Below are 14,022 nucleotides of genomic sequence, written 5' to 3'. Positions count from 1 at the left end.
GAAATATATTTTTCACAGATGCCCCCCTGAGAAACTAATCATGTCCTGATAACATTGAAATTTGATGACACAGGTACATTAAGTAGGAGGTAAAATCTTAACATGCAAAGTAGAAACAAGAACGAAGTCATAATGTTATGCTTGATTGGTTTATATTAATAAAAATAATGTTTCCTGTTTGGTGAGTGACCTTTAAAAATGTGGACAGCTCTGGTGGACCTCGCTTAAACTTTTTTAGAGGTGTTTGAAGAGTCAGTCATGTCATTGGTACAACCAGTAAAAATGCATGGAATTACCTCTATATTTTTGGCCAGATGTTGTGTTGGGCAGTGTGCAGGTTCCTTTTGGTAAATAGTGTTAAATTCGATCATGAATTTGCATTTTCTTAAATATCGTTAGAAGCTAAAAAACTCTGGTTTAAATGGACTTTGGGTGTAGATAAACATTATAAAGAGTATTAACCTTTGTTGAATAGCACACCTTTATTCTCCCACAGCTTTCCGAGGTAATGTAATTTTGTGCTTTTGCCCAGCACTCAAGGCTCAAAATAGCTCCATACTTCATTGGTAGAATCTGATACAGAGAGCCCTGACATTTAAAACGAGGCATTAAAGCTGATGTCAGTACATTTTGGGATTTGGAGGATTTAGGGTTCTCTTTGGTGAGAATGGATAATTGCATCGAAATTGCATGTGGAAGAATCATTTTAGACTGGGCGGGTGTGATGCGGTCTCCTTTCAGAGCAGATGAATGAATCCGATTCCAGGTTATGTTCAGTCAGTAACTTCACTCCTTCGTTTCTTTGGTTTTACTAGGAGTGAATGAGCTACTGAGCTCTGAGTTTCTTCTTCTGAAGTCTCCGTTGCTCCACCAGCCGCTCGCGTTCAGTAAAACTGAGCCGGATCCTCTTTTAGAGGCTGTACGTGTGACGTAAGTACGTAAAGACACGTGACCTGACCAGAAGAAGAATTCCCGTGAAAAGCGACCCGACACCCCAGTTTTAAGTATGAATTGATTGGGCTTAGCAGGGATGGTGGTTCAGCACACTGGTACCCTTAAACACAATATTTTATCCATATTCTTCTCCACTCAGAAATTCTTCTGTTTTTAGTTTAGAAACTTAATAATGCAGACTGACACTTTAAAAAAAAGTGCATAAGAAGCTTATTAAAAAACATTGTTTACAACCGGGCCTGGAGATTTGCTCTCTCTGGCTGGGTACAGTACAGTAGATGGCACCCTTTACCCTCATCACTCCTAGGGTGATGTGGATCATCACAAGGCTGCGTCTGTGAGCTGATGTATCAGAACCGAGTCGCTGCGCTTTCCTCCGAGCGTTAGCGCTGTGATGATGCTACTCGGCAATGCTAAAGCATCAGCAGCAGTTCAAAAAGAGGTGGAGTCTGACTTCAGTGTTTAAATAGATATAGATGACAAAGAAAAGAAATCACTCGATATGTGTATTGTCTGAAATCTGGATCATTTGCACACCTTACTGTATTGTTTTAAATAATATATGTGCATTTAGCTAAGGTACAAAAAACACACAAAGATGATCATAATAAAGTGTTCTATTTTTTTCGTCAAAGCATGCCTCTAAGATCTCTTTTTTTCTTTTTGGTATTCATTAAGAATTTTATTTTCATTTTAAGAATTTAAATAAGCAATTCTATTTAATGAGTAATATATGTATGGTATACATTTTCTCCATCAGTGCTGTTCTAATCATGAATGCATCTCAGTAATGCTGTTTTTGTCACATATTTACCTTAGGATAGCTATTTTAATGATAAATTTACATCTGAATTGGTATTTTAATGAGTTGTGCAAATTCGTAGTGACATTGTAATCCTGAATATTCTTTATATTAAAAGTTCTATTTGAATGACATTCACATTAGCAGTGATATTCTAATCATAAATATTTTTGACTAATGCTGTTCCAGTCATACATTTACCTCAGTAATACTATTCTTGTCACATATTTACCTCAGGGTCGTTAATTTAATGATAGGTTTTCATTACCAGTTATATCCAAATGAGAATTTCACCTTAGTAGTGATTATTGTAATCATTAATATTCTTCATTATTGCTGTTATAGTGATACATTTACCTCAGTAATGCTATTTGTGTCACACATTTACCTCAAGATTGAAAACTTTGTCAAAAATGTTATTTTAACAAGTATTTTGCTTTTGTAGTGTCATTTGTAATCGTTAAACAGCTTCAGTATTGCTGTCCTAGTAAAATCCCCAAGTCCTGCTGAAAAATGAAATCCACATCTTCATTTATAAATTAAATTAACAAAAACAAATTGGCAAAATAAGCACTGAAATCAGAGCAAGTAGAAGTACAGGTTCCACCAGTCAGAATTTAAAACAATAATCTAGGATTCAAGGTTGGAACATAACTTTGATCTCATGGTCCAGTTCACACCCAAAGAGCAATTGTTAAATAGATAAATATAAAGATAAATGTATTTGATATCTCAATGTGATTACACCTCAGTCCAGTAGATGGCGGTAATGCACTAAGATTGCAAGCTGCCAAAAAACAACCCCAGAAGAAGAAGATCTCAGTCCGCAGTGTTTTATAGAGAAACAGGAGCTGATCTGCTGCAGGTAAAGAACTCTACTACACTTTATATCCCTGTTTACTCTTCAATCTCTCTAATTGAGCAGAAATGCGGTAGTTCTAAATACAATTTGGAGAATTGAAGGGGTCAGATTTAGGACGTGTCAACACGCTGTAGGGATATTTATTGGAAACACTGTTTTTTCTGCTTTCTCGTCTCGTATTCACGTTAAAAACTATTTTCTGATCGCTGAAAACTGAACTTTTTAAAAACGATCCCCACTTTGGTCTTTTAAAAATAGAATGTAATGTGTAAAACGGAGCTTTAGGGAAATGCTGGCGTTACTACGCATGTTTCTGTTCGAATCTCGGTTACATCTTTACCCCAGAAAACAAAGAACATTAAATTAACATTCAATAAACGTTGAAATATGTTTTACGCGTATCTTTTACGTTTAACGTTGACGCTGACTAACCTAACTGGCTGGCATTTCAACGTTGGATTTGGTGTTAGGTTTGAAAAGTGAATCTGTTGATATGGCAACGTTGTTTCAACGTCATACGTTCAACCTTTAATAAACCATAGCTCACAAACTATTAATTCATATTATTAACAATTCATGAGTGTTAACAATAAGCTTACATCACTGTAGTAAAGTATTTTACATTTTATTTAACGTTTCATTTAACATTAAATGTTGATTCAACTTTGAAACAACAACAGACATTAATTTAACTATATTTCAACCACATTTCAGATGGAAATGCATTACTAACCATGAACAAGACATGATGCAATATATTAACAATTCTTAAATAACATTAATTAAACATGGAACAACATCATTAATTAATGTTACTTTCACATGAAATGTAGATAAACTAATGTTACAAGTGAAGTATTTGTTAAGCTGAGTAATAAATCATACACTTTATTAATAGTGTTAACTAATGTTAACTAAAGTAACATCTGCATTAGCTAACATTTGCTTATATACTGCAGTTATGCATACGGTAATTGTTAATTATGTATTAATTAAATGTTAGTTGTAAATAGAATTGGCTGTAATAACACTTATGCAGTGGTAGCCTGTTAGGGCTGGGTGACATTGTAAGAAGAATTATTTAAATACAGCTCTGGAAAAAGTAAAGAGAGAAGATTTTGCTATTTATAGGTTTATGTTTGAGTAAAATGATCATTGTTGTTTTATTTTATAAACTACAGACAACATTTCTCCCAAATTCCAAATAAAAATATTCTCATTTAGAGCATTTATTTACAGAAAATGCAAAGAAAACAAGTTCATATTCATAAAGTTTTAAGAGTTCAGAAATAATCAATATTTGGTGGAATAACCCTGATTTTTAATCACAGTTTTAATTTCATGCATCTTGGCATCATGTTCTCCTCCACCAGTCTTACACACTGCTTTTGGATAACTTTATGCTGCTTTACTCCTGGTGTAAAAATTCAAGCAGTTCAGTTTGGTGGTTTGATGGTTTGTGATCATCCATCTTCCTCTTGATTATATTCCAGAGGTTTTTAATTTGGTAAAATCAAAGAAACTCATTATTTTTAGGTGCTTTCTTATTTTTCCAGAGCTGTAAATAAAGCTAAGGACTGCTGCATGAAAGTTTGTCATTGTATAACTGCAATTTAATATTTAAGCACAGTAGGAAAATCCAGGAAGGAGGAGGCAAATTATGAGCCACCTTCTAGTATATTTGACTAGTACTATTGTAACACTTCATTTGTGTGTTTTCCAATAAAGTAAATCTAAATCATGTTTTTCTTTCCTTTCTTTTTTAGATTGGAATGATCTCTCGTCGCGAGTCTTCTGCTGCCTCTGTGTCTGTTTTCTCTTATATTTCTTAAGAACTACTTCCAAATATACCTCAACAAACTCAACAGAGATGGATCTCTCAATGCCATCAAAACAAATAAAACTCGAAGAAGGACTTTCTACAGAAATAAAACTCGAGGACGGACTTTCTAGCAGTTCTGTGGCTCAAGAGGAATTTTTTTGTGTTTCTCCACAAGAACCGACCCAAACCAATTCAGGAAAAGGGATGCCTTTCCACTGTTCAGACTGTGGAAAGAGTTTTATGAAAAAGAGTGCTTTTCAAACGCACCAGCGCATTCACACTGGAGAGAAACCGTATCAGTGCTCAGACTGTGGAAGGAGTTTTACTCAGCAGAGTAATCTCAAGAAACACCAGCGCATTCACACGGGACAGAAACCATATATGTGTTCGGAGTGCGGGATGACGTTTAATCAACAGAGTGCTCTTCAGGCGCACCGGCGCACTCACACTGGAGAAAAACCGTTTCAGTGCTCAGAGTGTGGACAGTACTTTAGAAAGACTGAAACCCTTAAAAAACACCAGCGAATTCACACTGGAGAGAAACCCTATTACTGCTCGGAGTGCGGGTTAAGTTTTACAGAGAGTAGTCAACTCAAAAGTCACCAGCGTGTTCACACTGGAGAGAAACCGTATCACTGCTCTGAATGTGGACAGAGTTTTAGAGACAGTGCTAACCTTAAGAAACACCACCGCATTCACACTGGAGAGAAACCGTACCAGTGCTCGGACTGCGGGATGAGTTTTACCGAAAGTGGTTCCCTTAAAAGACACCGGTTCATTCACACCGGAGAGAAACCGTATCACTGCATTGTTTGTGGGAAGAGTTTTAACCAACAGAGTGACCTCAGGAGACACCAGAGCGTTCACACTGGAGAGAAACCGTATCAGTGCTCAGAGTGCGAGATGAGCTTTAGAGAGAGTGGTCACCTCAAAAAACACCAGAGAATTCATACTGGTGAGAAACCGTATCCCTGTTTGGAGTGTGGGATGAGTTTCAGGGACAGTGGGAACCTTAAAAAACACCAGCGAATTCATTCTGGAGCAAAACCGTAAGAATTCTTAGCAGGTCAATGGAGCTTTAGAGATTGTGGAACCCTCAGAAGTTTTGAGAACCTGTGGACAGAGCGTTAAACAACAGTGTTCTCTAAATGGCTACTCATGGCGCTTTTCAATTGGCGTGAAACTGGCACGTTTTGGTTTTGCAAAACCTAATTTCGTACCGTTTGCTGCGTTTTCACCAACAAAAGTAGATTCTAGAACCAGGAATGTTCGTTTGTAGAGGGAACTGAAGAATTCTGGGTTCTTCAGCACCAATTGCGTTCATCGCTGCTGTGCAGCGCCCTTTGTTGATAATGTATGATGTGACGTTTTGATGGTTCCACTAAAACTGGTGAAAATGCGAACTGGTTCACTGAAAAGCACCAAAAGTTCTTATAGGCTTGAAAGGAACTGTTTCAAGAACTGGAGTTCTTTTGGTGGAAAAAGCGCTATAAAGCCCTATCCTGACAAAATTAGTTTGTCAGGGGGTTCTGGGTTTTCTCTTTTCTCTCCTCTGTGATTTTATTCCCGTCCAGAACGATCATGTAGTTGTTTTCCACTTTGGGCTTGCCACAGTTTCCACGGAGATCCACTTTAAAAACACAAAAGCGAGTGGAAATGGAGGAGCTACTGAACGCTGCGATGTCATGTGACCGAGAAAAAAGTCTAAACTCCCGTCCAGAACGATCATGTAGTTGTTTTCCACTTTGGGCTTGCCACAGTTTCCACAGAGATCCATGTTAAAAACACAAAAGCAAGTGGAAATGGAGGAGCTACTGAACGCTGCAATGTCATGTGACCGAGAAAAAAGTCTAAACTCTCTGGTCCCCTTGTTTTTCAATTGCAGTCCAGATGCAGGAGTTTTATCACTAAAGAGTAGAAGTGTTAAATATTTATCACAGACGCCCCCTGAGAAAATAATCCCGTCCAGATAGAGCTTTAGAGTCTTTGGGAAGAACCTTAACTTTGAAATTTGAAAACACAGGTACATTAAAAAGGAGGTAAAATCTTAACATGTAAAGTAGAAACAAGGACATGGTCATAATGTTATGCTTGGTTGGTGTATATAAGTTAAAATAATGTGGAAAGCTCTGGTGGACCTCACTTAACCTTTTTTTAGAGGTGTTGGAAGAGTCAGTCATGTCATTGCTATAACCAGTAAAAATGCATGGAATTACTTTATATTTTTGGCCAGGTGTTGTGGTGGGCAGTGTGCAGGTTCTTTTGGTAAATAGTGTTAAAATTTGTCCTGAATTTGCATTTCTTAAATATTGTTAAAAGCAAAAAAAGTATTAATCTTTGTTGAATAGCCCACCTCCACTCTCCTGCTGCTTTCCCAGGTAACATAATTTTAGGTAAAGTCTCCTTTCAGAGCGGATGAATCCGATTTCAGGTTATGTTCAGTCAGAGAGAGAGCTCAGTCAGAACCTTTCATTCTTCGTTTCGTTGGTTTTACTATGAGTGAAAGATCTACTGAGCTCTGAGTTTCCTCTTCTGAAGTCCCCGTTGCTCCACCAGCCGCTCGCGTTCAGTAAAACTGAGCCGGATCCTCTTTTAGAGGCTGTACGTGAGACGTAAGTACGTAAAGACGCGTGACCTGACCAGAAGAAGAATTCCCGCGAAAACTGACCTGATACCCCAGTTTTTAGGATGAATATATTATATTAGGATTAGCAGGGATGGTGGTTCAGCACACTGGTACCATTAAACACAATATTTTATCCATATTCTTCTCCACTCAAAAATTCTTCTGTTTTTAGTTTAGAAACTTAATAATGCAGACTGACACTTAAAAAATGTTAAAAGTGCATAAGAAGCTTATTAAAAAGCTTTTTGTGCAGTTTTAAAGTCCTAAATGCCTCGTTTTAAATCTCTGGGCTCTCCGGATTCTACGAATGAAGTGTGGAGCTACTTTGAGTCTGTGCAAAAAGTAATTTATTGGGGCAAAATATGCCCTGAAGTGCCCGTTGTACAGAGTGCTGGGCAAAAAGCACAACAAAAGTTAGTACTTTTTATTATGTTTTTCCACACTAAAAGTCAAATTTACACCGGAGGATTTCTCCTTTAATGTCTTGGAGAGCGGTGGAGGAGGTTAAGAGGAAAGATAGATAAGTATATTCTCCAGTTAAAAATAATCAGAACACTTCTTTAGTGGTCCTAAATTTGTGAAAGAAGATCAGAAGGGTACTTGTTTGTTTATTTAAGGACATTAAAACACAACGAAATTATTTAGGACTGTGCCTTTCATATTGGCTTTTAGAAAACAAGGTTGTAAATTGATCTATTGAGATATCAACATCATCGCAACTGTTGAGTATATACAAAATGTATTTATACTTACTCCTAACCTGTTTGTATTCCACATTTACTCTTAGTTATTAGTTTACATGTTTTACTGAGTTGGTTTGTAGATATCATAATTACTAACACCAGTAATGATTATATTAGAAAACACTAAAAACCAAAAGCTCACAAAAAAGTTGTTTAGCAGCATAATTCCAAACAACCTGGTCTAAAAACAAACTTTTTTGTAGCTAAAAGTCATTGGAACAGTATTGGAAAAAAATGCATCATCTTTTGTGTGAAAATATGGTACAACTAAATTTTTTTTTTTCAATTTCTGTATGAAACTTTATGTATGTACTTTTTAAAATATGGATCTGTAACCTAATTGTACTGTTCTTGATGTTTACTGCTCGTAAAGGTGCACACGATTTTAGAAACTCAAAGGAGAACAATGTAATTAAATTTTTATTAATAATTATCCATTCCTGCATTTTAGGCCTACTTCCTACTTTAAAATGTTGCCTTTACTTCTACCAACATTTAATGTGTTTGGCACTGAGGATACCAAGTCTGTTCTTTCTGCTAAAACATCTTAAAAGATTGGGTTTTTTTTTGTCACATTTTAATGTTCTGCAAAAGTTACCAGTTTTTCGTGTTGTTTCATCTGCTGCTGTTTGTTTAATGACTGTTCTTGATGTAGTTCTTAATGCATCTCAACTTTTCTGGAATGGCCTAAAATGCAGGAAAAGATAGAAACAGCTCTGGAAAAAAAATAAGAGACCACTTTAAAAATTATTTGATTTTACCAAATTGAAAACCTCTGGATTATAATCAAGAGGAAGATGGATGATCACAAGCCATCAAACCACCAAACTGAACTGCTTGAATTTTTACACCAGGAGTAAAGCAGCATAAAGTTATCCAAAAGCAGTGTGTAAGACTGGTGGAGGAGAACATGATGCCAAGATGCATGAAAAAAAAACTGTGATTAAAAACCAACCAGGGTTATTCCACCAAATATTGATTATTTCTGAACTCTTAAAACTTTATGAATATGAACTTGTTTTCTTTGCATTATTTGAGGTCTGAAAGTTCTGCATCTTGTTTGTTATTTCAGCCATTTCTCATTTTCTGTAAATAAATGCTCTAAATGAGAATATTTATATTTGGAATTTGGGAGAAATGTTGTCTGTAGTTTATAGAATAAAACAACAATGTTCATTTTACTCAAACATAAACCTATAAATAGCAGAATCAGAGAAACTGATTCAGAAACTGAAGTGCTCTTTTTATTTTTTCCAGAGCTGTTTTATGAAATTAAATAAAGTTAATGAGATAAAACATTAAATATAATGCATTCATACTGTCTGCAATGCAATTAATTATTCTGATTTAGGATTATAGACAATGTCAGCACATTACATATAAATGTATAACACTACAGTATTAAGTGCAGTACGATTGACAATGCCTTATTTTATTTTTATTTTTTTTGCTTTAGTGTTTTCAATGTTGTTTGTTAGTTTTTTTTGCTATTGAGTGTCTTCTAATACTTTCTGCCATTTTTTTCATATTATAGTTATATTCATATTCTGTTTTCTGTATTTCTAGTTTTTTTGTGTGTAGGTGTTTTTAAGCCTGTATTTTCTTCATCTTGCCAAGACCCTTTTTCTGTACACTTATATGTGTATATGTGTGCCAAATATTATTTAAATAAATAAATATCTTCTATACATAAACCATTAATTAAATTGCATATAGCAAATGTGTGAATGAGTGAGAACAGATAGCATTAAGATTGTGTTTTAAGTCTAAAAAAAAAACATTTTGTGGTTGGGCTAAGTGTGTGATGTCAGACTGTATTTTATTCATATAAATGCTTTTATACACATTTTTTGCTGCAAAATAGTTAAGACTTGTCAGACATCAGTGCAACGAAGAGATCACTTCAGTTTCTGAATCAGTTTCTCTGATTTTACTATTTATAGGTTTATGTTTGAGTAAAATGAACATTGTTGTTTTATTCTATAAACTACAGACAACATTTCTCCCAAATTCCAAATAAAAATATTCTCATTTAGAGCATTTATTTACAGAAAATGAGAAATGTCTGAAATAACAAAAAGATGCAGAGCTTTCAGACCTCAAATAATGCAAAGAAAACAAGTTCATACTCATAAAGTTTTAAGAGTTCAGAAATAATCAACATTTGGTGGAATAATCCTGGGTTTTTTATGCATCTTGAAATGCATCATGTTCTCCTCCACCAGTCTTACACACTGCTTTTGGATAACTCTTTAGTCTTTAGTCTTGAAGTAGTTCAGTTTAGATTAGTTCTACTCCAGTCCAGGTGGAGGTGCTGCTTCTCCAAATATAATAAAGTGTAGAAGAAGAAGATGTGAGTCCGCAGTGTTTTATAGAGAAACAGGATCTGATCTGCTGCAGGTAAAGAACTCTACTACACTTTTACTCACTGTTTACTCTCACTTTACTCATCACTCTCTCTCTGATGGAGGAGAAACACTGTTTATTTTTTATTAAAGTGGGGAGAGAGTCCGATATTTATTCATTTATTTAGATTCAGAACATATAAAGACTCTATTCACACACAACACTATGAATGTTTACACTAATATTAAATCACATTGTTAAGGTGATAAAGGTAATAAAGATAACGACAGATAATGAGTTTTTTTTTTGCATTTTAGTGTATAATGTGTACGACTTTTAATGTTAAAAAAGGCCGTTTTTATTTCATCAGTAATAACATATAATAATAGTTTGGCTGATCATGATTAAACTGACTGAAGAACGGATAATCAGGTGATAATCAATAATAGATAAATATCAGAGGCTGCACCGTACAAAGCAGCCAATAATAAAGCAGGTTAGATCTTTTTTACAAAAGTACAGAGTGACATCATGTTAAAAAAATAAATAAATAAATAATGAGTGGCCACGACTTATTAAGATGTGGGAATGAGATCCTAATGTGTGAGAACAAGATAATTAAGGCATGGAAACGAGATTCTAATGTGTGAAAATTAGATAATTAAGGCATGGGAACAAAATTATAATGTTTGTGAACAAGATAATTAAGGCATGGGAACATGAACCTAATGTGTGGGAACAAGGTAATTGAGGCATGGGAATGAGATCATTAAAGCATAGGAACAAGATAATTAAGGTATGACCACAACTTATTAACGGCATGAGAACAAGATCATTAAGGTGTGGGAGCAAGATCCTAAATTGTGGGAATTAGATAATTAAGGCGTGGGAACAAGATCCTAATGGGTGGGAATGAGATAGTTAAGGCATAGAAACGAGATCGTAATTTGTGAGAACGAAGTAATTAAGATGTGGGAACGAGACGATTAAGACATGAGATAAGATCCTAATGCATGAGAATGAGATAATTATCTGGATTCCACACTTTAATTAAGGCATCGGAACAAGAACCTAATGCGTGGGAATGAGATAATTAAGGCGATGGGAACGATGTCTTAATTATCTCATTCCAGTGCATTAGGGTAATAATATAAGTTGTGACCATGCATTATGATCTCATTATGATCTTAAGGTGTTCCCACACCTTAATACTTATTTTTTTAACATGATGTCACCCTAGGGTCTCCGTACAAAAGACTACGTTATTTAATGTATTTGTTAAGAAATTCAACACCCAGTTCCTCCATGTGAAAAAGTGATTGCCCTTATGTCTTTCAATAGACTGATACATTATGATCTCATTTTTCTTTTTTTAATTGTTTCTTTCTTTAGAATGGAATGACCTCCAATCCCAAAGCTTCTGCTGCTTCGGGTCCAATTGTCTTCTTTTCCTTCCCCAAGTACCTCAAGAAACACCACAAAAAAGGAACTCACAATGTTGTCATCAGAAGAAATCAAATGTGAGGATGAACTTTTGAACAGTTCCATCACTCAAGAGGAATATTTTCAGGGTAATTTTTCTCCAAAAGAGGAAACTCAGAACCTTCCAGAAAAAGGGACGTCTCACCACTGCCCAGACTGTGGGAAGGGTTTTACGAAACAGAGCGATCTTCAAAAACACCAGCGCATTCACACTGGAGAGAAACCATTTCAGTGCCCAGAGTGTGGGATGAGTTTTAGAGAGAGTGGTACCCTGAAAACACATCGACGCATTCACACTGGAGAGAAACCGTATCAGTGTTCAGAATGTGGAAAAGGTTTTAGAGAAAGTGGTAACCTCAGAAAACACATGCGCATTCACACTGGAGAGAAACCGTATTGTTGCTCAGAGTGCGGAATGAGTTTTAGAGAAAGTGGTACCCTCAAAACCCACCAGCGCATTCACACTGGAGAGAAACCGTATTACTGCTCAGATTGTGGAATGAATTTTAGAGAGAGCAGTAACTTTAAAGCACACCAGCGCATTCACACTGGAGAGAAACCGTATCAGTGCTCAGAGTGTGAGATGAGTTTTAGAAAAAGTGATAGCCTCAAAAAACACCAGCTGATTCACACTGGAGAAAAACCATATTACTGTTCAGATTGTGGGATGAGATTCAGAGTGAGTTGTACCCTCAAAACACACCAGCGCATTCACACTGTAGAGAAACCGTATCACTGCTCTGATTGTTGGAAAAGCTTTAATCAAGAAGTTGATCTTCAAAAACACCAGCGCGTTCACACTGGAGAAAAACTGCATCAGTGCTCAGACTGCGGGAAGAGTTTTAGTCAAGAGAGTGCTCTTCAAACTCACCGGCGCATTCACACTGGAGAGAAACCGTATCGCTGTTCTGAGTGTGGGATCAGTTTTAGGAGAAGTGATTCCCTCAAAAAACATATGCAAATTCACACTGGAGAGAAGCTGTATCCGTGTTCAGACTGTGGGAAGAGTTTTGATCAGGAGAGTACGCTTAAAAGACACCGGCGCATTCACACTGGAGAGAGACCCTATTACTGCTCAGACTGCGGGAAGAGTTTTAATCAAGACAGTGCTCTGAAAAGACACCAGCAAATTCATAGTGGAGAGAAACCGTATCAGTGCTCAGAGTGTGGAAAGGGTTTTAATCAGCTTAGTAATCTCAAAAGGCATCAGCACGTTCACACTGAAAATCTAAAGTAGATGTTTGGACTCGTTGAAGTATGACTGTTCTTTTATAAGATGCTGTTAATTAGGCTCTGTTCACATTACCAGGCTAAAGTGGTTCAGATCTGATTTTTTCATGACTGTGTGAACGTGCCAATTCTGATTTTTTCAAATCCGCTTCGAGTCACTTTCATATGTGGTCCTAAATCACATACGTATCCGATCCATAGACATGCGACATGAATGTGAACAGTCAAATCTGAATTCATGCGTCTTTTTGCTTTTATGTTGTCAAAACTAAATATTGTCATTTAAAGTATTTATATGCAGAAAATGAGAAATGGCTGAAATTTTTTCATGCATCTTGGCATCATGTTCTCCTCCACCAGTCTTACACACTGCTTTTGGATAACTTTATGCTGCTTTACTGCTGGTGCAAAAATTCAAGCAGTTCAGTTTGGTTTGATTGCGTGTGATCATCCATCTTTTAATCTACATTTTGTTAGTTAGCTAGCTAGCTTACCTCATTAGGAATTATTAGTCTTTTTAATAATAATGCCCTGTAGCAAAATATATACGTTATGTATTGTTGATTATTGACTAATTATTATCTAAATAACTTTATGGCAATTAAAAGGGTTTAATTGTGCATGTTCATTGAATTTTCAGTTTTGCTACTACTAATTATTTGTATTCAACGTATAAATGGGTGAATTCATTAATGAATAAATAAAATGAACATGAAAAGTGTAAAGCACGGTTTTTATTAAAGTTAAAATCTCAGTATACAAATAAAAATGATTCCTAGTATAAGACATATTCAACATATTCACTATTTGTGTTTGACACAGAAGGAATTTGACATTCATCATTTACCCTATATATGCTGTAAAACTTGGATAGTAAATTTAACAGTGAAATGATTGCAATTTATTATAATATATTATTATTATTAGTAGTAGTAGTAGTATTGTATTGGAATTATTGATTCTTCATTGTACTACATCTGTTTTAGTGCCGTATTCTTATTAAGTTGGCTTGGAAAACTGTTCTTAGTAATCTTCTGTAATCTAGAAATCCACTTTCTATAAACAGTTTCTCCTCCTACAGTTTTCCTAACTTCAACCACTTCTAACCATATTATTGCTCAGAGTGTGGAGTGAGTTTTAGAGATGGTAGTAACC

General features: G+C 35.6%; 3 protein-coding genes across 11 annotated transcripts in view; all 3 read left to right on the top strand.

The window, feature by feature from the left end:
- LOC125788909 (zinc finger protein 729-like) overlaps positions 1-14,022 on the top strand; it is a 90,891-nt gene that overhangs the window by 27,603 nt on the left and 49,266 nt on the right. Inside the window, exon 1 of one of the 6 annotated variants that reach the window (XM_049472848.1) lies at positions 2,591-2,621. The exons of 4 other annotated variants lie outside the window; for them this stretch is intronic. The gene's annotated coding sequence lies outside the window, so the exon portion shown is untranslated. Of the gene's footprint in view, positions 1-2,590; positions 2,622-10,155; positions 10,210-14,022 lie in introns of those variants that run through there. One more of the 6 variants, XM_049472842.1, reaches the window with a different exon arrangement.
- The window catches only part of LOC103034338 (gastrula zinc finger protein XlCGF26.1), a 73,122-nt gene that overhangs the window by 27,591 nt on the left and 31,509 nt on the right, over positions 1-14,022 (top strand). Inside the window, exon 1 of one of the 4 annotated variants that reach the window (XM_049472859.1) lies at positions 10,174-10,209. The exons of the other annotated variants lie outside the window; for them this stretch is intronic. The gene's annotated coding sequence lies outside the window, so the exon portion shown is untranslated. Of the gene's footprint in view, positions 1-10,173; positions 10,210-14,022 lie in introns of those variants that run through there. 4 annotated transcript variants of the gene reach the window in all.
- LOC103040715 (zinc finger protein 850-like) lies at positions 2,542-13,783 on the top strand. The gene is made up of 3 exons (XM_049472874.1): positions 2,542-2,621; positions 4,385-5,491; positions 11,781-13,783. Exons 2-3 carry the CDS (start codon positions 4,489-4,491, stop codon positions 12,872-12,874), a joined length of 2,097 nt encoding a protein of 698 aa, XP_049328831.1. The 5' UTR covers positions 2,542-2,621; positions 4,385-4,488; the 3' UTR covers positions 12,875-13,783.

Source organism: Astyanax mexicanus, unplaced genomic scaffold (genome assembly GCF_023375975.1).
Source record: "Astyanax mexicanus isolate ESR-SI-001 unplaced genomic scaffold, AstMex3_surface scaffold_31, whole genome shotgun sequence".
Classification (NCBI taxonomy): Eukaryota; Metazoa; Chordata; class Actinopteri; order Characiformes; family Acestrorhamphidae; genus Astyanax; species Astyanax mexicanus.
The sequence above is the reverse complement of the archived record's forward strand: the minus strand, read 5'-3'. Positions and strand labels throughout refer to the sequence as shown.

Coding starts and splice junctions, on each gene's coding strand:
- LOC103040715 (XM_049472874.1), top strand. CDS start 4,489: ATGGATCTCTCAATGCCATCAAAACAAATAAAACTCGAAGAAGGACTT. Junction 5,492..11,780: donor TCATTCTGGAGCAAAACCGT/AAGAATTCTTAG, acceptor AAGGGACGTCTC/ACCACTGCCCAGACTGTGGG.